Source organism: Annulohypoxylon truncatum (genome assembly GCF_022578515.1).
Source record: "Annulohypoxylon truncatum strain CBS 140777 unplaced genomic scaffold F4807scaffold_59, whole genome shotgun sequence".
Taxonomy (NCBI): domain Eukaryota; kingdom Fungi; phylum Ascomycota; class Sordariomycetes; order Xylariales; family Hypoxylaceae; genus Annulohypoxylon; species Annulohypoxylon truncatum.
Genome location: NW_025953845.1, coordinates 54,704 through 81,549, shown reverse-complemented (window position 1 = coordinate 81,549; position 26,846 = coordinate 54,704). Strand labels below are relative to the sequence as shown.

The window sequence follows — 26,846 nt, the reverse complement described above, 5'->3', positions numbered from 1 at the left end:
CATAGTGGTCCTTTAAAGAGTATTTCGTAACCTCTATGCTTTTAAAAATGTATGCCCCTAATCAAGTTGCCATGTTTATATGTACCTAGGTAGGTAATCATAAGACGTTTCTAGTGTACGCTTTTTCTGATCCTGTGACGAAGCGAGGGCTAAGCAGGCGATTGGCTGCATTATCGAAACGAGGCAGACTCTCATTTTCAACATTCATTGCTGTTCCCCTATGGCAACTAATTAACAAGACATATATGTATTTATTGACTCTTCATGGCTTAGTTTATTAGCTAATAAATACTACGAGTGTCAACGTATAACAGCACCAAGCTGGATCGCAGATGGAGCTAACACAGCAACAGGCAAGAAAATTTCCCGCCGATGTCGATGTTACATGCAGCCCCTTGCAGGTCTACAGCAGTCGACTCAAAATCTCCGGGTTCAATGTTCCCTACTATGCAGCCTACTGCGTGCGAATCTAGATTATCCCTTGCTGCCAAGATTGTCTGACGCACCGCTACCCATAGTTCCTATATTCTGGCTGTCACTGAATTAGTATTCGAGTGGGTATTAGAGGCCGTCTGTATTTCTAGTATATCATCCTATCCTTAAGGCCGCGGGATATGTTGCAATCTAGGGTTCTGATGTTGCTATTTTCTCACTTTCGCCCACGCTTCGAGGCTCTTCCAAACCTGGCGCGGCTTGGAGTTGGCATTAGCTAAGTGTAAGTTTTAGACCGAGATACTCTTAGGAATGACACACATAATTACTTTATGGCATTAGTCAACGGTATATTATTCTCTCAATTTGTAATCATTCCGTCTGTAGACTTATTATAGGTACTTGTCTTTAAGCATCAGGAGCTCATTAACTGAAATCCAGCTTATTGCGCTCGAGTATTACAGTGACGGACTTTATACCACTATATTGTTTTCATTAGGAGGGATTTTGAAATTTCCAAATGGGGTCTTCTGTTCGCCTATGGCTATGACAGAATTCCCGGTTCAGGCGTACGCCGTAGAAAGCCGATATCGAGTCAACCCACGCAACGTCAGATTTATCGGCGGCATTTCTCATTCGACACAGAAACATATGGATACTTAGATTAGTAGACTAGCAGACTAGTAGCGGGTGCTGAGGTCGGATCTCAATGGCTAAGTTCATTGGACCTACTTTCTACTTGCGATACCGACAACTGGATTCCATTAGTCAAGCGAGCTCAAGCGGATCGAGCACGGGGTGGGCGTGCTGATATGGTTCCCGAGGCGTCGTATATCACCTGCAGGCCAAGTCTGTGGGGCTCTCGAAGGAGCCAAAACTCGGACAACACCGACCAAACAGCAGTTATCGGGTGCCGCACCTGACCACACTCCCCAGACTCCCGCAACCTCGATCAGCATAAGCTCCCACGCCTTTGATCCGAAACGTGGCAAATCCCGTTCAAGGACTCAGCCGCGCACTGGACTAGCGTGTCGCGTATAAGCTGGCTAGTGGAGGGTTGATAAAGGACGGCAATGAGGGATGGAGGGAAGAGTTGCGAGCTGGGCTTAACAGGAGAGAAAACGCAGGTATACTTAGCCGACGGCGACGATGCGGAAATCGAAAATGGCAAAAGGGGTGTGCAATGTACGTCTCATGAGCATGTTGACGAGCTTTCCCCCAGATCCGTCCTTTGGATTCTCCAACACTACAGTAGATGGAAGCCCTAGAAGAAGTTAGTGAAGCAATCTCGATATCCCTGCCGATCAAGACACGTTAGCTAGGGTTGCACGACTTCGACGGACTGTATATCCCCCCGCACTAATCCCCATCCCGTTCGGTATCGCGATCTGAATGGATGGTCAGCATGTGATAGCAAGCCACTTAGGCCGCGTGAAGCGCCAACTCACACACCCACCCCACGACAATCGTGTAGATAGCTAGCCGTAGTCGATCGAGGGAGGGTGAAGGTGACCACAAGAGGATTCCTGCTACGACTATTCCTTGTAGCTAAAACGACTATTTAAGGCCATCAAGCTCCCCCCTTTTCGATAGATCGTAATAGCCACATAGTCACATAACAGCTCCGTACAACCAAGACACCTCATACACCAAAACAATTCGATTATATATAAGCTTCAGCTCAACCCCCAAACTACCTTCAAAATGGAACCCGCCACCTGTGGATGCGCTACTTGCTCTTGCGCTGACTGGTAAGCTTCCAACCCCCTTTACGCGTAGCCCGTGTCGCTCCTCTACCTTCTCTTCCTCTCCTTCGCCCTTACTCTCCTTCACCCTTCCTCCCCGTCCTTCTTCTCATCCCCTTGTCTCTCTCCTTCTCATGCTCTCTTCCCATCTCACCCCCTCTTCCTCTCTCCTTCCTTTCTATTAAAAGCTCATGACTAACATCGAGAAACGCAGCAACTCCTGCTCCTGCTGCGTAAGTCCCTGTCCGACAGTTGTAGAATGTCGTCCTCCCCCAACTCACACGTACATATAGAGCCACTAAGCACAGGTCATTTCGGCCTAGAAACAAGCGTCCTCGTCGGATTGAGGTCAGGCTGGTTGGAGGATCAATTGGGAGATCGTAGGGGATATATACATTACGGGGTGGTGTTTGCTTCGCACGAGACTCGCGTTGTATGTGTTAGCAGATTGGCCAGTCGCGTCGAGATAAATATACACTCTTTGAAAATCCATTGTTCTATCATGCTTGCATATGGGTATCGTTATGCCGACCATCTACTAACGCCGCCTATTTCATGTGCCCATCGCTCGTGACTTCATTCATTAGAGGGTGCCCAATTAATTAACCAACCCCTTGCCCTATCTAGATCAGGGCCCTCAGCTTCACACGCTGCAATGCACCACTCCAGATCCCAGTCGTCTTCGGCCGCCAGCATCTCCGCAAGCTTCCTCCTACGCTGATTCGCCTCGTCGACGCAGAAGTATATTTGTTTCTGCGTATCACGGACGGAGTCCATCAGAGGCCGAATCTGGGGCAGCACGAGCTGCGCGGTCGACGGTTTTGCCTCCAGCTTCAGGTTAGCACGACCCGTCTTACACCACTCGTTAGCACACCACCTCTTTCCACACCCTTGCATCATTTGCGTTAGATAACGACGTTCGATGCGTCTCTTCAAAGCCTTCCCCTCAGGATCGTACAGGCTCACGTAGAGAGGAGAGAAGCATAGAGAACATAACCCTAGATCGTTGCCAGGGCCCTGTCCCATTCGGGTGCCGGCGTTGACCGTGCCATTCCTACCGACGCCGTGCAAGGTCCGTCCACAATTAACGTTCCGGCAGATTGGGGGCTTCGGCCGATGAGCCTTTTCAAGCTCGTGATACTTCAGGTGAGTCGACATATCGCGGAGCCGGATAATCTTAGAGCACAAATGGCAATCCGTAGTTCTCGCGCCATCGATAAGCTCATGTTCCGTGAGGCCCGTATGAAGCATCTCGGCGGATGGATTGAAGGGGTCGCCTTCTTGGCAAACTTCCAGGTGGCAGAACTGGCACAAGATGATCTTACCAGGACAAAGCGTGGTACGGTGGCGCGCCAGATCCGGGATCGAATTAGTAGTGAATGGACAAGATGGACATCGCCGCTCAGTGTGGTAGATGGCATCGTGCTTAGCTTTGGTCATCTCTGACGAGCCGTACGCCTCGTCACGAGGGCAATGCCAATGCTTCCTCCATTCGTCCGACGTCTTCTGGAAGACATTTCGACATTGAGGACACGCTACATTATTGCGAAGACAGAAATTCTCATGCAGGATAATGGTACGCTTAGGAATCCGTTGAAGACAATTCTTGCATGTTTCTTCATCCGGAGACTCCTCCTGCATTTCCGGGGTGGCCGACTCGGAGACTGCTGGTGCGTCCGTCGTCATCGCGTTATTCTTGACCCTTAATTTATACGGGAGAGGGGAGGCGTCTGTCGGCGAGACGCTCGGATCAGGGGTATACCCAAAAACGGAAATAAGTAGGCTTTCGGCATTCTCAAGCTCGACGTTGGTGGGCTGGATGATTATACGCTTGCTTCCGTGTTCCGTATAGCTGAAGGCGCCGAAAACATATTCCGACTGGCGAGGCGGCACTCTCTGACGCGAGGATTTCGGACTCACAAACAGGTCTACGCCGTACTCGTCCTGTAACTCGCTGATCTCGATCTCGAGAACCCTCGACCGAGCCCACGAAGGGAGTTCATAATCCACGTAATCTCCAGGAAGAACTTGGCCGTCAACGGCTTTCCAAATATTAAGCTCCTGGCCGACCGAACTGCCACCTACGGTCCCAGGTGCCTTTTGTTGCCTAGCTATGATCTGTCTCATGGTTTCCCTGGCTTGCGCCTCGTCCAAGGCCTCAATGTCGACTTCGAGATCAGTATTCACGACGCAAATGCCGTCCCCCTCCGGCCTGAACCCATCAATAAGGAGGCGGAATAACTCGCCCTTGACACCTGGCACGGATAAAATCGCGCCGTTTGTCAGTGTTGTGAAGCTCTCACGGAGTTTCCTCTCGAGCAAGGATTTCCAGTCGTCGGGATTATATCCTGCTTCCAACGGCCTCAGGCGAACATATGTCCCCTTCGGCAGATGTTTTGCGTGAACGGTGATTCGTGACGTTGTGGCTTCGTTGCTAGACGAAGCAGTTTCCTCATCTGACGGGTCCTTGGTGGAATCGACTCCCAGAGCTTCCATTAGGTACGGGCTCAGCAATACCTCGTCTTCCTCGGCCGAGAATTCGCGTATGCCAGCGTAGACGGCGTTACCATTTGACGGGTTAACCAGTCGAAACATAAGCGGGCTTGGAAGCTGCTGATAGGGATCGCCGTCAAAAGCATACGGAGCTCGACTGTATGATGCGGATGTTGACGTTGATATACGGAAGGGGTTTGACGAGGCCGAAGCCGAGATAGAGGTGGAGTTCGAGGATGAGGTTGAAGCGGCGAGTAGCTGTTCGAGTGCAGACTGAGGGAGGATGATCTTGTCGCCATCCAAATCTTTAGATGGGTATGTGGCTCGAGAGGCAACATTTAGAGTGGTAGACCACTCGATAGTAGGTTGTTCGTTCATATTGGACGGGGTTTATGGTTTATGGTTTATGTCGAATGTCGAATATCGAACGTCGAACGTCGAATCGGATAGCCACTTTTTCGTATTATAAGTGCTTGTGTTTTAAGAAAAAATAAAACGATTCGTAAGCTACGAGAGACATCCCTAAAAGAAAGGAGAAAGGGAAGAGAAAAGAAGGATGTGCGATGGGGCCAGCGGCCAGGCCAAATAAAAATAAGTTGATGAGAAATGAAGTTGTGTGGAGAAGTTCATGGTTATGGAATCGTGGATGAAGAAGATTGCAAAAGGATGAAATTGATGAAAATGACGAAAATCAGTCAGCTATTTCCTTCGAGTTCCATCCAACGGGATGACGCAGCTGCCAACCTGCTCAACCTGCTCAACCTACTCAACCTACCTAGGTAAGGTACTCAACCTACTCAAAACCTAAAATTAGTCGATACGTGTACTCGAGAAATACAAACGCTCGCCCGGGAGAAGGAGGGTTCTCGCAAGTAGATCGGTGGTCACTTTCGTAGATTGCCGACGAGGACTAGCGGGGCTGCTCCTAATGAAGAAAACGTGTCACCGGTATCTCCGCCGCTTGCCGCATCGGGGCTAGGTGGGCATTTCTGGCATTTGAATATTGGCAAGTCCTAACCGAACTGGGGTATGTGCATGCTGAATGTAGTATTTAACCCCGAGCATGGCCATTTCGGCAGGTGCATACTATGTATATGCCATGTAAGAATTCTCAACAGAATTTCGGACATAAGATTTATTATCATTTGTATCGTACCTAATACAATATTTATGTACATATTATTCAAGGTCGACATCTTACCACTCGTCACGACAAGCACAGACCCAGACTCATACAAGACGATGATTGACAACATCGAAACATCGAAACATCGAAACGGCTAATAACTGTTGCATATTATGTGCGCCCCTGGCCAAGAAGTTCCAAGACGGAATGGTGTGGGAGAACAGGGAGAAGTAAAAGAGGCCAAGCTCGATTGGTGAGTTGGTCGAGGAGCGTCGATCTCATTCGTAATGAGAGTTATTTAAACGACAGTGCTGGCCACCAGACGCACTATGAGATATACCTACGACCATGGCCAGCATGGCTAACGCTATCCCCGCATCGACGAGGAGGCGAATGACTCCGACTGCTGCAACCTTGGTCAGTCTCGTCTGGAGTCTGGCAGTCTGGCAGTCTGGATAGCCTTCCGGTCTAGATTCGAGAGCATCCAAGTGGTGCAGTTGCACTTTGCTGGCTTTGTTCTATTGACTTGCATGTGTGGGATGTTGGGAGGTGATGCGACGCTGTTCGGATCAACCTGCCAAGGACAGGCAAACTGCAAGACTATTGCCATCCTTACCCAAACGATACGCAATAGTGCGTCTGTCTTAATGAGCGAGGAGCCCTCTGCCAATGCTTCCCATATGTCTTGAGTAGTCTTAGCTTCTTGGGCTCTTAGCCTCTCACATACACAACCTTCTCACGGTGGTGGGAATAGGGGATAGACGAGAAAACACCTCACTCTACAGTAGGTATTCATAAGCCTCCCGGTGTTTTACAAGGGAGTATATTAGATAGCCACGTTTCTCCCGTCACCTTCTCCGTCGTGAAGCGGTGCTCATCCGACTATTTTGCTTGCTCGTTTGCTCGTTTGCTCGTTTGCTTGCTTCGACGTTGAAACTTGTTACCCCTATCTCGATTTTGTAAACGACCTATATACTTGTATAACTGCTCAGATATTCAAGTGCACTGTGTAGGTATACTCCTAATACCTATAATATTCCCTATAAGACGTCTACGGTCTCAGACACCTCTCGAGTCTATCCACTTCTGGTATAACTACTCTCTTACCCCGGACTGCCCAGACTCCACCACCCCATCTATTAATACTACTTATTGATACCTTGCTACCCTACCCATCTCTCTACCTAGCCCAGCTTCCTAACCTTATTCATTCTTAATAGCTTTCTTTTCTGACTCGTCATCGCGTCGCCTTCTTTCTTAACCGGCAGCTGGTCTGTATTTGTCTGCATGTAATGGCATCAGGAGTCGCCATTCAACAACACGCGCGCCACTTTTCCGGTTCCCAATCCGCCGACGAGTTCACCCTCAACCCCCTCCTAAATCTCCTCACCAACACTCTCGTCCTACACCAGACCATCCCCTACCTCCCCATCTCGAGCCTTCTCAACCTCGCCGCCACCTCGCCGTCCTTCCACGACCTGCTTCTGCGCCGCACCCCCGGCGTCTTCCGACATCTCGACCTCACCCGAGTCAAGACCGCCCAGTTCGAGATCGACGGCGGCATCGATCATGGCGGCGAAGTCTGGCGCAACGTCCAGGTTGACGAGAACCTGACCGAGGACGACTTCTACTCAGGTCCCCTGCGCGGCATCATCCAGAGCATCCGCCGCCGCGACATTCTACACCATGTGCAGACGTTAGTCCTTGACGGCCTCTCGGTCACCGCCGAGTTCTGCAACGACATCCTCGTCGACCCCACCCTTCGCGTGCGCATCTTGTCTATCCGCGACGTCAAGAACCTCAACGAGCGCAAGCTGATGCAGAGCCTCCGTTACGTCTGCCGGTCCACCCGACCCGACGACACCCCTCGACTGAAGGGTCTATACGTCTTCGGCGCTAGGGATGCGCCCGACCTAACCGCATCTTCGCCGACGGGGCAGAACGGAACGGCTCGAGCAAGCTCTAACATTAGCATTGGTTGGAACCACAAGTCGCAGCACGCGTTGAAGGAATCTTTCCGGGCGGAAGGTGACGACTGGTATCATAGGAGAGGGCGCATCATTGGCAGGCACATCACTGACGGCTGGGCCGAGACGCTTTTAGACTGTCGCGAGATGATCAGGTTCGACGCTGTGCTCTGCACAGGGCCTCGTCATCAGAACTCGCCCGCGTTCGGAAAGGTGCCGGTTATGTCGGGTGGGACGGCGCCCGGTGTCGACAGCCCATGGGGTGTTGCAACTTTCGCTCTTGGAGGGTGCGCGTCCTGCGGATCTTCGCCCGAGGGCTTCACGGAATACGGAGACTCCCCGGCGGAGCAGTTGCCGCTACTGGCACCCGTCCCGCTTCATTCGTCCACCATCAAGGCGGCAACTTGTCCGAATCCCAACTCCGGCTCCGGGACAGGTAAGGAGACGCATAAGTTTATCCCGAGGTGCCTGGAATGTATCCGCGAGAGATACTGCTTTAGCTGCGATCAGTGGTGGTGCGAGTCGTGCTATCAGGTGCCGAGCCGGCAGGAATTGAGCGCCCAGCACGTCCACATTGTCGACCAGACTGACGGCTTGTTGGACCACGAACTGGCAGCTCTCGAGCCGCCCAATGTCAAGGTACGGAAGGGTTATTGTCTTAATTGCCACCCGCAGTCCACCGAAAGGAGACCTGGAATTCGGAATCCTTTTCCACCCTGAGTGGTTCCGAAGGAAGCCATGTAGCGAGGGATATATAACAACCACCATTACCCCATATGATCCAAGTTCATGTAGGGATGGGCGAGAGTGGGCATATCGACTGCTTTCGATCATCCTTGGAAATTGTATGCGGCGAGAACCCCCTAAACGTAGTCACATTCTCTCTCGAGTCCCCTCGAATCCCCTTCGAATCCCCCCTCGAAAAACTCCTCCATGGAAGAAATCGTGCTAATATTGTTCATTACTCTAGAAGCCTAAAATCAGCCGGAGCTGCTGGGAATGCGAACACAACGTAAGTTCCTTACCGTCCATCCCCGCGTAAGGATGGTAATAGTCCTAATCCGTATAACTTTAGTGTTTAGATTGCATCGCCAATACTCAGAAGCTTTGTAGAGGATGCGGCGGCGGTTACTGCATCATCCATTACGAAGGTTCCACGCTCACATTTGTATGTCCTCGTCGTCCTACCCTTTTATACAGCTGAGCTAACATGAAAAACAGTGTGACTGTATGAATTGTCATCCTATCTTTGTAGACTCAAACTCCATGTGCATTGGCTAACTGTGCCACAGGGTGCTCAAAACGCCGTGGCCGAAGATCTCGAGAAATGTATTGATATCAACGACCGACTAGGGCCAACCAAGGCCAACTAGGGTCGTGATGATACTTAATATGAAGGGTTATGATGCCCTATCATAGCTAATAGCTAGTTACCTGTTTTTGGCATTTGAGCACATGCATAAATTGTTCGGGACATATGGTTGTATGGTCGGTTGCAGGCGTTGAGGATTCTCTACTCCCTTTTGGCTGGTGCTTGGTTCGGGCGGTTGGATCAATTATGAATGAATTTTGAGATGGACTGCAGCAGCACTTGCTCTGGTGCTTGGGATTTTGCACATATCGCGACCTCGCAACTGTTGCCCTCAGGGGTTTACAAACTGAGAGGACGAGAAGATGATACCCAACTTACGTACCTACCTAAGTAGTTTTTATGGACAAATCCACTCCCAATTTCTATCAATCATTGTGCCAGTATATTTCTAGGATGGAGATACTTTTAGTTTTGCATATTTATGTACCTGGATAGGCACCTATGTAACTACTCTATGACATGGTCTAGAGAAATGCAGCACACGATGGGTAACTATCGAGTCCTTTAGGACTCGAACGAGCACAGAGCCCAAGTGGTATAGTTGCAGTATTAGGCCCCAACTGTCGACATGCATACAAGTCTCACCGCATCTATGACCACGTTCTCTCGCGCCCCAATTCATGTCATGGGAAGACCGGACCAATGGTCTTCCAGGCGGAATAGCACATAGAGTGAATACCTACTTGTTATTCAATCCGTAATAAATTTGGGATGCCCATGGACCTAGACGTGCTTGAAGGTGTCGCCTATGACACAAATTAGTACACGTACGGGCGTTCAATGCCATAGAATCATTCATAGATATTCAACGCAACAAGCCACGACTTTTTCACGGCTTTTTCATGACTCCAATCCGACCGAGAACTTGCGTGCAACCCAGGCAGCGCCAAATTCTTCATACTCCTGCTTCGTAACAGAGAGGGCGTTGATGTGTTCGTGCTTCGCTAGGTTGGCACCGCCTAGCCAAGTGCTCGTTAAGGGGTCCGCGGGGCGGGCAACCCGGACAAAGCAATCGTCTGGGACGAGCTGGACGATCTCTTTCTGCAGCCTCTCGACAAATCCGTCGAAGAGGGAGTTGCCGCCAACAACGATGATGTTAGCAAGGAACCCAGGCCACAGCCCAATAGGTAGGCCACGCAGCGACTGCATGACGAGATTCGCAACACCCGGCTGGCGTATGCCGATATCTGAAGGATGAAATAGAAGTTCCGGAACAGTGAAGCGTTCGTTCCTGAGGGTCAGCACATCCTCGCTAGACTCGCCTACCCGGCCGGCAGCTAGTTTTCTAGCCCTAGAAGCTTGGACGGGGTCGAACTCGCGGACGATACCTTTCGTTCTCGTATGGAAATCCGGTAGTACGTAATCTTTGGCCACTCCTCCACCACTGAGATAATCTTCCCGGCGTTCGCCCTTGGTACCCTTCCAAGTACGTTCTAGGTCTCCTTTGAAGTCAAGAGAGACGTAGCAGGCCGTCTCCTTCATCTCGTTTACAATATACGTCTCGTTGCGCATATCATAATGACGAAGAGAAAGCAGTCGGGTCAAGTAATTTGTCAACAATTTCCCCCCTACATCGAGTCTCCGGATGGCCGGGTGAATCGGCCTTCCTTGGAGGATGGGCGTAATGGTGGTGTGAGAATACCCGCTATCAATGAGTAAAAGGATCTCGGCCGGGAGTTGAGCGATCGTTCCCGGATCTCTGGGTGTTCGGAGGATGCCTTGCACATCATGATAAGAATTCAAAGACGGACCTAGTAAGGTCTTAGTAAGCTGCGAGCTGCGAGCTGCCTGACAAGTTTCGCTCTAGGATGTAAAATGTGACGACGACAACCTACCGATGGCCCTGTAATAGCTAGCAAATCCAAACTCCTCGAATACCATCTGATCGCAGTTTGTTTGTAAGGCAGGAAGAGAGTTGGACGGTTCGGCAAGTAAAAGTCGAGTGTCGGATGGATCACACAACTGGGGGGCTTTATCGTCGAAGAATTCGCGCTCCCAGATCTCTTTCTCGGCCTCCCAGTTCACGATGAAGCCTTTCTCAACCGGCCGCCTAAATGCGACTTCGCTGAAGTCGGCGCAACTGTCTAGTTCGGATGCGACATAGAGTTTCTTGTTGCGGTCTCTAGCGATACAATTCGGTATAGAGCGAGGCTCGTCGACGAAATCTCCGGCCACGTATCCTGCTTTTATCGTGTACGCGCCGTTATCGAGGACGAGAGTCCGAGATGGCGGCGACGGTTGGTGAACCTTGGATTTCCTCGCCGGCGCCATGGTGTTGTCTAGGTTGTTTGGTATTGTACCGTATTTTCATCTGGATACATTACAGCATTGACTATTTCACGTTAGTCGATGAACGAGTGGTGTTCCGTCGCAACATATCGAAGAACGTTTGCTGATCTGGTGTCAAGTGGTAGAAAAATATATATGCAAAGTAAAGAAAATATGACGTACTCAGGTATCTAGAAAATATTTAGGTATCTACACATTTCACATGTCACATGTCACGTAGGTATAGGTACGAAGGTACTAAGTACTGAGCTACCCCACATTTTTGTATATAGTGGTACTACTCTCTCACGCCTAAATACATACATGCCCCGCTACTTATTAATCCATCATCGGATGTCCGCGAATACTAAATAATATCTCTAATGTGAAGTACCCCTATTATATTATTTATATACCCGCCTATCCCTTCTTCCCTTCCCATACCATCTATTTGATGTTATCACCATGTCACGCATGTATTCTTATCTCTGCCTCTACTCATCGATTATATACAGGTACACATTTTCTTCTACTCGTTTTCCTCTACCTAGGTAACAATTAAGCATGGTCGCCTGTCTCAGCCACGCCGTGATAACGAACGAATGCCTCGAATATTATAACTCTGTACTGCTCTGATTATAAGTCCAAGTTTTTGCAATACCCATTAGACTATCGTCACCTACGCTGGGGTGTTAGTCGTCACCCACTCCTCGAATTGATCAGACCTCGCTCCGGCCAAGTCATGAATCCATCGTCCGACGTTATCGTGGATGCTGAAGCCGGACTCCGGGTTCGCCGGCTCTTCTACCGGCGTGTTTGAGAAGGCGTACGCGAAGTTAGTGTCCCCCGCGCCGTTGAGGATGTATGGATTTCCGTCAAAGTCCGTCCAGCTGGCGCAACCCGTGCAAAGAGCCGTGAACTTGAAATGCGTTTCGTTGACGCCAGTGCCTTTGAGGACCGTGTACTTGGCGTCGTCATACGTCGCAGGAACATAGTATCCGCTTCTTCTAATCAGCCCGCCGTTTCTTCGCCTTCGAAACAGGAAGTCTATGAAAGTTGGGTGCGTCACTCACGTGGCCTGGCGCGAAGAAAACTGGACCGAGTCGCCGTCCTTCCACACAACAGTGAGAGGGTTGTACGTCATCGCGCCTCCCCAAGCCCATCCAGCCCAGCCCAACTCGGTCGGTGCTACAATTTGAAGGATTACGTCGTAGCCAGCATCGCCGCTTGCCTCTGCCGGAAGGGCCAATCGATAGGTGATTCCGTCCGTGCTGGTATAGGACTGGAATGTAATCCCAGTATCAGCGTCGACGAATGGAGTCGAGTCCGTCTGGGCGATGACTGCGACATCGTTAGTACCCACCCTACTCAACCACTTTCTCCGGAATTGTCTCTCGTGAAGATGGCATAGTGCTACTCACCAGACCCGGCAAGGCCGATAACACCGGTAGTGACGGTGGACAGCTTCATGATTGATTATTAAATAAGGTGTCGGAGGAAAATAGAAATACCAGACCTAAGACCTATGAACAAGCCGACACGAGTATCTAGAAGGGACAGCGCACTTTATATCAACGAAGGTTAACAACAGACAGCGTCATCGCACTCCAAGGGCATGGTTTCAACCGAGGGAAATTAATTTGGAGAGCTCCTCCGTAACATCCAATACGGGTAGAGCAATATAGTGCCGCTGCGAATCGAGGCACCATCTGGGTTACCATCCCGGATAGGTTCTTCATGATGTAAGGTCGAGGAATACCAGGGCTTCCCCTTGCCACGTTCACTTGAAGGGACATGTTATTTCCAACACGGCTAGAATCAACGTGGCATAAATGGTTAACTATTTTGAGCCGGAATAGCATACAGCGCCAAGTACGAGTCCCTTGAATGAAGTGTGGCAGATCATGGGCTATGGAATATAGATTTCTACTATGAAAAGTTGGGAATGGAGTTCTTCACTCCGCGTGGAGACTCCTGATTACAATAACCTAAGTTGGGAAGAGACGCAACCGTAACCTTCTAGCAGCATGTGCCAGGGTAGCTGCGAAACGAGGCCAAGAAATTGTCCTCTTCCACGCACATCAGCGTCGTGGGTAGACTGAATTAGTTTTACCTCGGACTTGATTGGGTCTGTCGGGGCCCCTGGCGAGGATTCCCGGAGTCAGTATTAGCCTGAATTTTCAAGCGGCTCTACTCTATCTCTACGTTCCGCCCAAGCTTTTTAGCAATAACCCTCCGTGGCAAGACCAAGACTATCCTCTTCAAATGTAAAATCATAAACGGGGGGTTTTTTTTTCTTCATCGAAGCCCCTTAATTCCCCACGTGGAAATGAAACCGCCAACCAAAGTCAACAATTTAGCCTATCGGCGCACGACGAAATACAAGTTAGAGATACTCACACGCATTCATTTAAATCCAACGTGAGCCTCATACTTTATTTAGTAATGCTATTACTTCACCTAGGAAGAAACTTAAACCTCGCTGTCGGGCCACGACCTGGACTATCCGCAATATCGCGTGTTCGCTACCGTGAGCAGATGTAGTAGGTAGGAATGACTGGCAATATCATATCCTATAGTTAGGCACGTGTTGGATCTATACGGGATTCACATCTCAATCTAAGTATTGATATGTCATCGTAGACAGGTTGAGAAAAAAAAAAACCAACGACTTGTTAGGTACATGTTCCTCGTATGCCCTACAAATCGTTAACTGTGATACTTCCTAGGGGTTGATTGGGTATCTATCTAAGTTGTCCTAGTTACCAAGAATAAAGATGAAATAACAAGAGCGTTGCCGGCCATTGCTGTCATCATCATACCCTCACACTGCCTTCATACCAATGGAGTATTATTCGATTTAATAAGCTTAACATGAGAATATACTCATGCTCTAGTGTATCAGTCATTCACAATAGGTGAACGACTAGAAGTGAATACGATTTAGTCTCCTTAACTAGTAGTTATCGTTAGTTACCTAGGAATTAATTAGGAGGCATGATACATCCAAGCACCCGCCAAAGCTTGGGTTTGAATAAATAGGTCAGTACATTAAGGCACAGCTGGTGCAAGGCGAGGTTGGGTCAAGATCATATACCTTTAATATGACCTGAGATTCTTAAAATTCTAGGCTCGGTCTATTCGATCATGTAAAGCTGTGTCTCTATTTCTAATCCCTGACGACAACTACCAGTTAAGGGGATAGGAGTGTTTCCTACCTATTAAAGCCCAAAGCAAACAAGTAACCATCAATCTTCACACATTCAATCATAGAGTTTTTAGTACATGAAGATGAAAGGATCTCGAACATCATATCGAAGCGGCTAAACGATCATGGTACGTACACATGACGCCAATCAGCCGAAATGAGTCCTCTCACCTTAAGCTACCTGCCCTGGAGTGAAGGGGCTATCGTAGATCTATCATGCCGCTATCCATTCCCCGGAGGCGATTGACAAATCAGAAAATAGGTACAATTTCGTCGATATAAATTCCGAGTCCATTAGCGACCCTCTTGCTTTTGGAACTGCAATGCGCCGATAGGTTAGAAGAGATCATCCCGGAGGGTGCCCGGAGGGCTGGGAGTTTTCTACGGCGGTTTTCCCAAGTATAAACTGAATTACCAGGGGGCTGATGACTTATTGCCTTTCAACGTGATGATGAATGCAATGTGGTGGACCTCAATGTAGACACGCGTGGAATTGAGAGTCGACGGGTCAGTGTTGCCCCATGCCCAGCATTACCACTTCGATATACGCGATGGTCAACGATGAAGATAGTAGGTAGGCCGTGTTCTTCTACCTTACAGAGGTAGGCTGCATATGTGGGCTAAATTTCTTGTTTCGGGGCTGATGGTGTTAAATCCTATATGAACATAGCTGCGAAAGGATACCGTACCTTGTATTCATGAGGATTAGATATAAATCATAGGTGGATGATATCTATCTAAGCTTCATATTTTTAGGTTCTTCCTTCCTACGTTACAATGTACTTAGATACATGGATAGCTGTTTTCGTCTCGGTAAGTGCCGTAGCGGCGCCACAAGGCTAACCGTGCGCGTGCGAAGATCGCTGATAGGACAAAAGTTAGTCTTGATGACGTGCTTCCAAGCTCTGTTATCTTGCATAGTCCGAGATTAGATTCCACATCTCCTTGAGCTTTCTTTCCTATAGGCCCAGAGGAGACAAGCCACTTTGCTCATTACCTACATAGATACCTACCTAGGTAGGTAGGACCTAGGTACCTAGGTATTCACCCAAACCAACGCTTCCCGCTTCATGTAAGAAGTTAGAAGATATGCACAGAGCACTAACTTCGATTCCGTACGACATAAGCAGAATCCAATTTCATCTTTTCTTTTCCTTGGCTTCTTGCCTGTCACCTTGTCACCTTGTCACCTTGTCTCGTAGATGTTTCACCGCCGATTTCCTAAGCCGTCTTTGTTAGAATCTACATAGGGGTTTGTATAAGTGATGGTGATCCGTCTATTATAAAGATGACGATGACGATGACGATGATGACAACGATCAAGATGGATATTCCGACCAGGACAGCAGACTAGGTAGCTTACGTTCACGCATAACTTCTCACTACACACCCCTTTAGCTTTTACCTCTTTTCCTCTAGATCGATTTCCCTATTCTCCTATTTCCCTACTCCCCCCCCACTTTCATGTGCAAGACCCTGAAAATCCCTCGACCATATTTTTATTTTCAGGTGCTCGTCCCGACTGTACCGCCGATACCTATGTAACATTATTTTCTGGCCTACAATATAATATAGCATAACAAACCAACCGGGTTTCCTCCCGCAATATCATCGCTACATTGCTGGTATACCCTTGGATAGAGTCGACCAGGAGTCGGCCGCCACCCGTCTTCGCAATGGGTTCCCTAGTCCCGGACCGTCAACCCCTCCACGACTCCATCCCCCCTCTGATCCTTGGTACGGCTACGTTCAATACGCAGTACGTCCCGAACCCTTTCGACCTACCTGCCCTGTCTATCGTATCGCGCGCCCTCGAACTGGGCGTCCGTGCTTTTGATACTTCGCCATACTACGGTCCCTCAGAGTGCATCCTGGGCGACGCGCTGGCGCACCCATCCGTCACTCAAAAGCACCCTCGCTCATCTTATTTCCTCGTCACCAAGGCCGGCCGCATCGCCAGCGACGTTTTTGACTATAGCCCAGCCTGGATCCGGTCCTCGGTGATGCGTAGCCTCGAGCGCCTACATACTTCCTACTTAGACTTAGTATATATGCACGACGTCGAGTTCGTCTCCCCGTCCGAGGTTCTGGTCGCCGTGCTAGAGCTGCGCCGTCTACGGAGCGAAGGAATTGTCCGATATGTCGGCATCAGCGGGTACCCCGTCGAGACGCTGTGCACGCTCTCCGAGATGGTGAGCCGTGAGACGGGCGAGCCGCTCGATGCTGTGCTAAGCTACGGCCACTACACCGTGCAGAACACGACGCTGGGCGCCGATGCGATGTCGCGTTTCGGACGCGCCGGTGTGGATGTCGTACTCAACGCTAGCATGCTGGGCATGGGCCTGCTGACGACGAGGGGCGCCGACGCAGGGCCTATGGCCAAGTGGCATCCCAGTCCGGAGGGGCTGAGGAAGGCTTGTCAGGATCTCGTACCTATCGCGGTAGGCGCGGGCGAGAAACTGGAGGTCGTCGCAATCCGCTGGGCTTTAGACAACTGGGCTCGAGCGGGCGCGTCTAGAGGTGGCCGTACTCCCAAGTTGCCAACAGCCGACCGGGTCGGTGTTAGCGTCATGGGCATCTCCAGCGTTGCCGAATTAGAGGAGACGTACCGTGTCTTTAATAGCGTGATCGAGGGGTTGGCACCGGAGACGACCGACATCGAACAGATGAAGCGACGGCGATGGAGCGCAGACCGACGACAGAAGATTCAGGGGGTGGTTGAAGAGATGTGGGCTGTCCTAGGCCGGTGGAAGGACTACAGCTGGAGTAGTCCTGATCCCGGATTCGTCAACGCCAGGAACCCTCCCGAGGACGTTAAATCACCGATGAGCGTAGACGTTGAGGAGTTGCCAACGATGAGTGTATGACACCCCTTTCTTTCCAGGTTACTTGGTCGTTATCTGGGCATGCATACACATATCTTAGTATCAGTAGTTGCTCAGGAGTTAGATCTTCTATACTTGCGGATTGATAAACGTTCGCAATAGTCGTCGCCTTATCTCTAAAGCACCGTAGTATGGTATCTTGCTTTCTTTTTTATCCCCACTATAGATCCAGGACCAAGACTAGGTATATTTCTTATGTTGGGACATGTAGTACCAATGTGTTGCTCGAATGCCACCGTCACATTTTGGAGATATAAATCATCTCCACGCCCGTACTCAGACAACCGATAACTTCAATAATTACCTACCTGCCTGGGTACCTACATATCGTGCAGGAGCTCACTACTAGATGTTGTGTTGGCATGGTTTCGTTGTCAACATGTCACTAGGTTAATTCAAACCCATACATATATTAGTCGTAGAGTTCTCCATTTTTGATCCCTTCCCTATTTCAAATGTGTCTTGCGGCGATCTGCTTGACGATGACCTTTGGTACCGGATAGATTTAGTCACGCAGAAGTACCTCGATACTTATTAACGCCTTAAATCACCCGACTTCGATTAATGTAGGCGCAATCCATTGACACTGTCTTAATCTTCTCATCGACGTTGCTGCTAGTGGGTTTAGGTACAAAGGCGTCAAATACGTTGATGATGCTATTTATTGTTCACAGCAGCGCTGGAGATAGGAGACTACTACGCCCTATTCGCTTAGGAGATCTCTATTTCCGTCGAAAGGAGGGAGACTTTTTTTTTAATCCCCATATGCCTCATCGCTCAACGACCTCGCTCGAGGGGATTATGTAAATAACCATTGAATCCACGTAATCTATGTATACAATCCTTAACTCCAAACGAATGAAAGTCAACAGTGCCTGCCCCCCCTTTAATGCAAATATCATGAACCTTGGACCTAAAGTCTCCATTTTACCAGACTGTCCCGTGGCGGGGACATAAGAAACAGCGAAGAAACGGGGTAAGTTTATTGCGTGACTTCGGGTGATCTCTCCGCCAAGTTAACGTGCCCGAGTCGCTTAGAATCCTCGCTGCCGTCATCAGCGGGCGCTGGAGTGTCGGGTGTGACCATGAGTTGCGGCGGTGGCGAGGTGACGTCTTCGCTCCTTTCTGCCGGGCTTTGATTACCTTGGCGAGCCTCCTGTTTTTGCGGTTCCCCTTGACTGCCCCATCCGTTGCCTACGGTGGGACCTGCGGCATGTTCTATATGCTCACCGTGAGCCTCCTCGGCATCAGCCGGCTTGCTACCCGGACTCACATCTTCGCTATTAGGTGACTGTGCTTCACCGTCAATGGGGACGCCGACCATCTCTGCTAGACTCCGAAAATTGAACATGGGTTCCGAGTTCGTACTATCGCCCTCTTCGCTACGAGCGGCCAAACTAAGACCGCTTGACCGTGGGTCCTCGGAGTCGCCACCTGGGTTCTTGCCAGTATAGCTGCCTGGTATACTATCGAGCCCGCTGGAGCTGACAGAGCTGGCGTTGCTCATCTGGCGGAGATGCGACGATCCTCGTGCGGGATGTGATGGTACGGGGATTGGTAGAGATGCAACACCTGTATCGTTCTTTTGGCCTTCTTCATTATCGCTACGGTCGATGGCCTTCCCTTTGCTGCTCGACGCCGGGGTTGAAGCCGACGCTGATGCGGAAGCTGGGGTTGTAGGTTGGTCGCTAGCTTGACCAGCGATAGTAGAGCTGGCAGCGGTCAAGCTAGCTTCCATACGCAAATTGCTGGCAGCGCTATTGCCACGCCTTCGCCCAAGTCCCAGACTAAGGGAACTCGCGCTCGCACCACCACCACCACCACCACCACCACTACCACCACCATACACATCGCCCTTCTTTTTGGAGGCTTTTCGGTCTTCCTTCTCTCGCTTCTTGGCTTCTTTTCGAGCTTCTTTCTCGGCCTTCTTCCGTCGCTCTTCCTCGTCTGCTAAGCTCAACCTTATCGCTTCAGCCATCATGAGACTCTCCAGATGCGCGGCATCTATCCGTTCCCGGCTCGGACCAACCCGGCTAGATGCAGTACGAGCACCCGGATCAGGGGCAGAGGGAACATCAACCTCGCCATCGTTGGGTTGTAGGTTAGAGCCGTTGCTTGGGCTCTCGTTACCCCGATGCCCCCCGGTATTCCTACGACTGAATCGGGACGATCGGCCAAAAATCGTACGTGGTTCCTGGTTACCCATCATGAAAGCAGCATGATGTAGGGCATCGGCGGCTGCTGCTCTCCGTTTCTGCTGGGCTCGGGCCGCGGCTAGCTTAGTAGACCAGTCGGGTCGAATGCGGTCGGTGGTGATGACCCCGGGCGCGTTGGCAGACACGCTCTGCGTCCGCCGGCGATTAGCGTTGGCGGAAGGCGTAGCTAGAGTCGGAGAAAGGGTCGAGCTGAGAGAGCTAGAAGAGGACATAGCCGTGCTCATAGCACCTAACGTAGACGGGTTGAACGCGTATGTGAGGCCGCGGCGGAAAGGAGGAGGTTCGTACGTCACGCCAAATTCCGTCTGAGTACAGTAAGGACATTTGGCCGGTTCCATAACGAGCTCGCCCTCACGCTCCTCCGGGTTGGCCGGCGCTTGGGCACCCTCGTCGTCTGCGTGATGCTCGGGAAGATGCGGGTCGGGGCGCTTGATTTGCACGAAGCATTCGCTACAGATGATCTGGCAGCAGCACCGGGTACGATTCAGGTATGGCGGATAGTACATCAGGCAAAGAGGGCACTCGATTCCTTCTTTATATAAAAATACTTCGAGGGGCTGGCCGTTGACGAACGGGTCATTAGGCAGATTGATCTCGCGAGGGGTAATGATATCCGTATGCGGCCCACTGCGAGACAGATTGAGAGCTGCGGCCAAAGACTTCTTATGGGGTTTAAAGGGTGAGCTAGTCCTCGGCGCAACAGGCGATGTGGGAGACGGCAAGGTTGAGCCAGGATTAGACGCAGGGTTGTCAGACGAGATCGAGAGGGTTCTAGGGCCCATCGGGACCGTGAGATTCGGCGTCGAAGTAGCTGGCGACTCGACAGACCTGGGCTGCGGAATAAGATTCTCAGGAACTTCATCGGCAGGGGGAATATCGAGACCACGAGCGGCAGCGATGATTTGATGCTCGGCCCAGTTATCCTTGAAGTCGTCCAAGCCACGCCAAAAAGGCGCTATCTTTCTTTCGATCTGTCGTTGCCGACACGCAAGATTAGTCACATGGCCGGTAGATGACCCTGAAATGACACTGCGACGAGGAGGGTGCGTCACTTACCTGTAATTGACGAACCACGGGCTTGTTAAAGTCCTCGGATGCGGTATATATGCCCATCGTAACCAGATAACCGCCATCCACATGTTCCTCTCTCATACTGCGTTCGCGTTCCTTGAGCCGCGCTACTCGTTCCCTCTCGAGCCGCCGTGCCTCCTTCTCCTGTTTTGTTTCTCGATGCTCAAAGGGAGCATCCTGGTGACGGGAGCTCGACGAAGTGCCGAACTGCAACGATAAGCTGCCTAGGTCCGGTCGACTAGCACGCCTCGATCGATCAGGTAGATCTCCGTGATACCCAGCACCGGTGGAACTCCCACCGGGATCCATGTGAGAGCCATGGCCTCCCATACGGGAACCACCCCTCGCATCTTTCGTATGCGTATTCCCCATCTTTCGACGTTATTAGAGAAGCCCACGAGAGATGCAGCGCTAGATACGTCTAGGCAGATCCGTGACCTGTATGCGACGAATATTTGCCCTTCTTTTTCTCTCTTTTTTCCTTTCTTCTTCTCTCCTTCAACAAGAAAAAAAGCCTTGGGGACTACACCGTTAAAGCCGATCGGCAAGGATGTTGGACATATACATGTATGATGTTGGATATTGGACTAATGAAGGTCGAAGGATGAGGTTGGTAGATTAGGGCTAATCAAGTAGATGGTGAAAAGGACGCGGGCCTTCGTGCGTGGATATCGCTATTTCAAGGTGTGACCTAATAGGCTCGACCGGTGGGTGCGCCGTATTTATATCCTGTTTTACTGTACGGTCGTCAGAATGCGGCTCCAAATGCACAGGCGGAGGAAGGAAATAAAAGGACAAGAGACAAGACGGATAGAGTTGCGGGCAGACGGCAACATAGGCAATATACACACCAGATAGACAGATAGAGAGATAGAAATAGACGTTAACCAAGTCGTAAAAAAAGTCAAGGGGGCAGATAGATGCTGTCAGTGGTGAAGTTGGAAGCGGAGGTGGTGGCACCGGTAACACATATTGTTGATGTTGTTCTCCAGTGACATGAAGCCCGAGTCCATCTGGGGAAATGGCTAGTCTTGCTAGTGCGGTGCGTCACCGAACGGAGGCCGGGTATAGAATATGTGTACCTAGTACCTAGTAGTCAAAGAGCCAGGGCGTCGGGGTACAGTATGTAGTGGTAATTGGTAATGTACCTCCAGAAGGTAAAAATGTAAAGAAAGGCAAGCACTGTACCTTCTAGTGTAGTGCGTAGGTAGCACTGTAGCAGCTTAGCAAGGTAAGGTACGGGCGGATAGGAACCGATAGGAATTGATAAGGATTGGGGACGAAAGCGTTGATGCGTTGATGCGTAGATGCGTAATGCGTAATGCGTAAATGCGTAGGCGGGATTTCCTTATTTCTTATTCCATGCCTGGGCAAGTCGGGCAAGTCTTTCCAAGTATTCCGGTTCCCATTCGTACTTTCCAGCTTTGGCCCCAGTTCTACGTACTACCTAGTGGATGTATCGTGTAGTTCCAGTTCCAGGCACAGGGCTGAACTTGGCTGGTTGTCTAGCTCTACAATTCGCTAGTTCCTCGAATTCAATCTTGCCGCTAGGTCGGTAGCTCGGTATAGTCGGCTAGAAATCTCGACTCTAGAATGCCCAGACTGCCTTAGGTGTCAGTTCAGCTTTAAGTTTTGCTCAGACTTGATCTGCTTTGCTTTGCTTTGACTCAATTCAATTATCTTCGCCTGTATTCTTATTCCGTAGGAAAAGAAAAAAGAAAGGGAGAAAGGAATGGAATAGATACCTATATTATCATTATTATGTGCACCGAGAAAAAGGACACACTAGACCTCCGCTATTTACCACCGATGCACTTCGTACTAGGTACTATGTAGAGTAAGGGGAGAAAAGAGAATTGATGATTCCGCGCTATTTGTGATAGAAGGTGAAATCATGGATACGACCAAGTAATGTTAGGTACCTACCTACTGTACTGTACCTACCTAGGTAAGGTCAAGTTCAAGTGAAGAGGTGGAAAGTCAAGCTTGAAAGTTCAGAGGTGGGGGACAATCCGAGGTCAGTACCTGTACCAATTTACGCAGTACATTCATATCTGGGTAGCTCCACAATGTACTTGGGTCCTTATCCCAATCCCGGATCCGTACCGCAACCTACGCACCTACATGATCAACTAAGTACCTAGTAGGTACCTGGCCCCTACCCAACCTCAAAGTACTTCTCCATCCACAACCTTTCCATTAGCTCGTCGAGCCTCACTTACGAGGGGTCAATTTATGCATAGTTGCATACATATGATTAACTACATATACTTAATTATCAAGCTGCATGTAATCTTCTTTTTCAACGTCACTATCCTGTCACGATGAATATATTATTCATTTCTCCCTTAACCCCGAACATGTCACCGATTCAAATCATGGTTTGTCTATTTAGTCCAAGTATAACAAAAACCGCCGCAGGAATTATATATTAGCTATCTAGCATTCAGCTACGATGACGTTTAAAGCCCTTGCTCTCGAATTGCTGCCACCGAATACACACATTTAAGGACGTGCACTCGTCTTGAACCGTTTACGCGTAGCTAACCACCTCAGAACAGAAAAGTGTCACAGGTTCATCAAGGCAAATCGACAATGTCAAATTATGTTTACGTACCTAGTCTTTGCCGTGCGAGCCATGTTGATCTAAACAGGGGCCACGATGCTCATCATCTCGCAAGGCTTGACAGCTTATTCAGTGGAAGACACTGTTCATTCGAATAAGTCACCTAGAAATTCGGCTTGACCCTGAACCTGGATCTTTAGACATCGTCATATCGTATACCTAGGTACTTATATGAAGCGCGTTTAAACACCTAAATGGGTTCGCTTATTACGGGTAAAAGACATAAGAATTAAAAACGAACCCTTAGTCAGCAGCGTATTTGGGGTAAATGGCGGGGCATTAAAGATTGCCCCGCAGTTACAGAACGAAATGAAAAATAAAATAAAATAAAATAAAATTTAATCAACTCAACTCTGTTCTACACTTGATTCTGCGTTAGGTACAATACCTATAAGTAGGTAGTCATGGCTGGTAATAACGCAGCCGGCGACTCTATCGAGTCTTTGAAAACGGTAGTACAATCTACGATAGACCTCATTTCTCAGCTCGAAGCGCTTCTTCATGACGGCGCTTCCGAAACTGCCACGGCGCCATCGTCGTCGTCGTCGCTACCGTCACCACCGTCACAATCCTCGTCAATCAAACCAGTAGATCCTCTTTCCCTCGCCCACGACTCCGCCACTTTAATAAAGGCTCACACAACGAAGCTATCTCTGCTCATTATCAACAAACCCTTCACCCCCTCGGCTATAATTAAGGTCCTTCAAGAGCTCGTTGCTGGTCCTATCCCTGCTCTCGCTTCCGCCGTCCAAGTTTGCGACGTCAACAAATATACTACTGTGGCTCGCCAAGACCTTTCTTGGCGATGCTATAGAGTGTTGAAAGAGCTCAAGAGCTTCGTCGGCATTATACCTCTGGATGGAAATGTTCTGTCTAATGAGCAGAAGAACGGTACCCAGGGAGGAAAGGGCAGTATGGCCACTACTGGCGTCATATGGGCTGCTTGCGACGACGTAATTCTTCTCAAGAACCTGGGTATTGCCGGACTGCTTGTCAGGAAGGTGGAGGAATACAGGGATACCTTGAAGGATATCCTGGAAGAATTGAAGGAATACAGCGAGGAAGTTGACGAGGGCGAGGACGAGGACGGTGCGAATGAGAATGGGAACGAGGACGATATCAACAATGTCACGAACCAGATCCAAAACACGCACATCTCGACGCAGGAGATGCTCGATGATCTCATGAATCCCCGCCACATACCCAGAGATGACCCGGACAAGTTTAGAGAACGTCTTGAGTCTTGTATGAAACGGCTACGACTCACTACTCTACTTTATACCGCTATCGTGAAGAGGCGGCTCAAAACTCTACCACCGCTCCCCAATACTACAGAGATACCGGTCGCCCAACGCCTTGATGAAGTATTTCCTTTACTAAAGAGACTACCGCACCGATTCGGCGAAGTGGCCTGCGCATTCTACGAGCTAGATCGCGACTCTATCGACCGTGCCGTGGATTCTTGCTTCTTCGACGCTTTTGCCGCGTCAGAGATGCTCATGAAACCCTGGGAAGGTCAAAGAGACGAATTCACCGACTGGGCAGAGAAATTCCAAGTCGGAATTAAAAAACCAGACTAGGTGTGCCGTACCAACTGAGTAAATTTTGAGAAGAAGATATATATACATATTGCCCGTCAAGATTAAAGGATGAAGTACCTCTCCGGAGCTAGGGCATACTAGGAATTCAAAACTAGCAGACACGAACTTCCCGCAGCCGCACTCTGAATAGGATATCTCATCACACCTGGATCGCGACCGCGTTGAAGTTAACCTTATTCCGCTTGTCAGTTCCGCGTACACAAATGACATGCCATGGACTGGGGGGCTTACATGACCTGAAGATGGACATTCAGTTGAGATCGCAGGTCCGGTCGTCGACTTGCCGTTGACCGTGACAGTAACAGCGCCGGACTTTCCGCTGAAGTCTACCTCATAGAACGAGGCCTTGCCGACCGAACTGGACGCGCTGACGCTCTGACTCGACCCTCCGATGGCAACAGTGATGTCGCCGGGGGTGTTGGATAGCACAATGATCGAAATTACGTCTTTCGTACCACCTGCTGCTGAAGCGGTTCCACCTTGGCCCCATACGGTACCTATGGTTAGGTGTTAGATAAGGACAATTGGTGATGGTTCAATGTGACTGCTACTCACCACCATCGCCGCACACCGTCGCTGGCGTGGTTCGGTACCATGCTACAGCTCCCTCCGAGGGCAAGTCTACGTTTGCGTTGCCAGCCTTGTAGGCACTGATGAAGTAGGGCAGCACGAAGCGGAAAGCCGAGTGTCCAAACCCATCGACATATCCCTCGGCACCGCTCACGATTTGTGCGGCAACCGGATCGGTGATGTAGCTAGACTCACCGAAGTCATTCCCTGCTCGTGTTAGTCGCCAATTCAAGAATTTAGCCGTCAGCATGCGCAGTAATGGACTTACAAGTGATAATCTCGACGTATTCAGGTAGAATATCCAAGACTTGCGTCCAGCGGTCATACCACAGAGAATCGCTAGACGAGTACCAATTCTTGCTATATTGGGGGAGGTCTGCATTTCGTGATTTAGCTCCTGGTCATTGTCCGTGTAGTCTGAGGATTAGGTGGACTATCTTATACCTGTGTAGAAATAAGGACTGACTCCCATCATGTACGGCTTGCCCTGGAGAGCTGACTTGTATGCCTGGTCGTTTCCGGTCGTCATCGTATACTGGTTTGCGTCTGGCCACGCGCCCCAGTTGACTATATCGCGTTAGTGAAACGACGATTGACGCTGCTAGATGATGGGAAACACCTACAAGCACCGTCGATCTGACTTAACTTGCCGCCGACTCCCTGGGCTCCCAATGAGGACCAGTCAGGTACCACTGCGACATTTCGGATTAGTGTGTGTCTTTATACGACCTCGGCATGACTCGAGAGTTGTAGGGATTTGACCAATGAATCCGACAACTCTGCAAAGCCATACCAAGTGACCCGGGGTATATACTCACAGAAAATATCACCAGTAGCAGAGCGCACCGAAGCCCAGTTGTCGGCCCAGGTTGGCCCTTCGAAGGTCGAGACGAACGGCTTGCCATTAACTTTGAGCTGGCTGCTGGCGCCCTTGTATTGGTTAACGAGCGAAACAACCTGGTCAACGGTCCAGGAGCTAGCGGCCATATCAAAGGATAGAAATAAGCTGAAGCTGTTAGAGGAAGCCGTGTCGTAGGCTAGCTGTAGCTGCTCGCTATTCCACGAATCCGCGGACCCGACATTCAAAGCGAAACCATCGATACCGGCTGACTTGGCTTCCGTGATATCTTGCTGCCATTGGTCCTGGGATTGTCCGTCAGTCAGGCCGACCATATAGTGTGCGAAGACCTGGCGACCGCTCGCCTGCCGAGGCATGGCAACCCCAGCCGCAGCGGAGCTGGCGAGCAGCGCAACCGCTGCTGCGAC

General features: G+C 50.0%; 8 protein-coding genes across 8 annotated transcripts; 3 read left to right on the top strand and 5 right to left on the bottom strand.

Annotated features, from left to right (window-relative positions):
• Positions 1-2,072: 2,072 nt before the first annotated feature.
• F4807DRAFT_337963 (ubiquitin fusion degradation protein UFD1-domain-containing protein) lies at positions 2,073-5,162 on the bottom strand. The gene is made up of 2 exons (XM_047995347.1): positions 3,636-5,162; positions 2,073-2,903 (listed from the first exon to the last, which is right to left on the bottom strand). The coding sequence occupies exons 1-2, from the start codon at positions 5,046-5,048 to the stop codon at positions 2,754-2,756; spliced, it is 1,563 nt and encodes a 520-aa protein (XP_047848855.1). The 5' UTR covers positions 5,049-5,162; the 3' UTR covers positions 2,073-2,753.
• A 1,283-nt stretch (positions 5,163-6,445) lies between these two features.
• Positions 6,446-8,861, top strand: F4807DRAFT_447747 (uncharacterized protein). Its single transcript, XM_047999898.1, has one exon. The coding sequence runs from the start codon at positions 7,089-7,091 to the stop codon at positions 8,481-8,483; it is 1,395 nt and encodes a 464-aa protein (XP_047848854.1). The 5' UTR covers positions 6,446-7,088; the 3' UTR covers positions 8,484-8,861.
• A 645-nt stretch (positions 8,862-9,506) lies between these two features.
• On the bottom strand, positions 9,507-11,555 carry F4807DRAFT_447728 (Actin/actin-like protein). Its single transcript, XM_047999897.1, has 2 exons — positions 10,971-11,555; positions 9,507-10,886 (listed from the first exon to the last, which is right to left on the bottom strand). The coding sequence occupies exons 1-2, from the start codon at positions 11,404-11,406 to the stop codon at positions 9,976-9,978; spliced, it is 1,347 nt and encodes a 448-aa protein (XP_047848853.1). The 5' UTR covers positions 11,407-11,555; the 3' UTR covers positions 9,507-9,975.
• A 106-nt stretch (positions 11,556-11,661) lies between these two features.
• On the bottom strand, positions 11,662-12,942 carry F4807DRAFT_447727 (putative iron reductase domain protein). Its single transcript, XM_047999896.1, has 3 exons — positions 12,825-12,942; positions 12,477-12,744; positions 11,662-12,404 (listed from the first exon to the last, which is right to left on the bottom strand). Exons 1-3 carry the CDS (start codon positions 12,871-12,873, stop codon positions 12,083-12,085), a joined length of 639 nt encoding a protein of 212 aa, XP_047848852.1. The 5' UTR covers positions 12,874-12,942; the 3' UTR covers positions 11,662-12,082.
• A 3,126-nt stretch (positions 12,943-16,068) lies between these two features.
• Positions 16,069-17,978, top strand: F4807DRAFT_337511 (Aldo/keto reductase). Its single transcript, XM_047995345.1, has one exon. It carries the CDS (start codon positions 16,288-16,290, stop codon positions 17,476-17,478), a length of 1,191 nt encoding a protein of 396 aa, XP_047848851.1. The 5' UTR covers positions 16,069-16,287; the 3' UTR covers positions 17,479-17,978.
• On the bottom strand, positions 17,979-21,686 carry F4807DRAFT_337527 (uncharacterized protein). Its single transcript, XM_047995346.1, has 3 exons — positions 21,635-21,686; positions 20,769-21,520; positions 17,979-20,683 (listed from the first exon to the last, which is right to left on the bottom strand). The coding sequence occupies exons 2-3, from the start codon at positions 21,153-21,155 to the stop codon at positions 18,479-18,481; spliced, it is 2,592 nt and encodes an 863-aa protein (XP_047848850.1). The 5' UTR covers positions 21,156-21,520; positions 21,635-21,686; the 3' UTR covers positions 17,979-18,478.
• Positions 21,687-23,687: 2,001 nt separating this feature from the next.
• F4807DRAFT_337474 (uncharacterized protein) lies at positions 23,688-25,273 on the top strand. The gene has a single exon (XM_047995344.1). The coding sequence runs from the start codon at positions 23,814-23,816 to the stop codon at positions 24,987-24,989; it is 1,176 nt and encodes a 391-aa protein (XP_047848849.1). The 5' UTR covers positions 23,688-23,813; the 3' UTR covers positions 24,990-25,273.
• F4807DRAFT_454727 (glycoside hydrolase family 71 protein) lies at positions 25,150-26,795 on the bottom strand (the record flags this gene model as incomplete). Its single annotated transcript, XM_048000617.1, has 7 exons — positions 25,150-25,182; positions 25,242-25,507; positions 25,566-25,787; positions 25,849-25,956; positions 26,025-26,147; positions 26,204-26,272; positions 26,399-26,795. The coding sequence occupies 7 exons, from the start codon at positions 26,793-26,795 to the stop codon at positions 25,150-25,152; spliced, it is 1,218 nt and encodes a 405-aa protein (XP_047848848.1).
• Between the last annotated feature and the right edge of the window lie 51 nt (positions 26,796-26,846).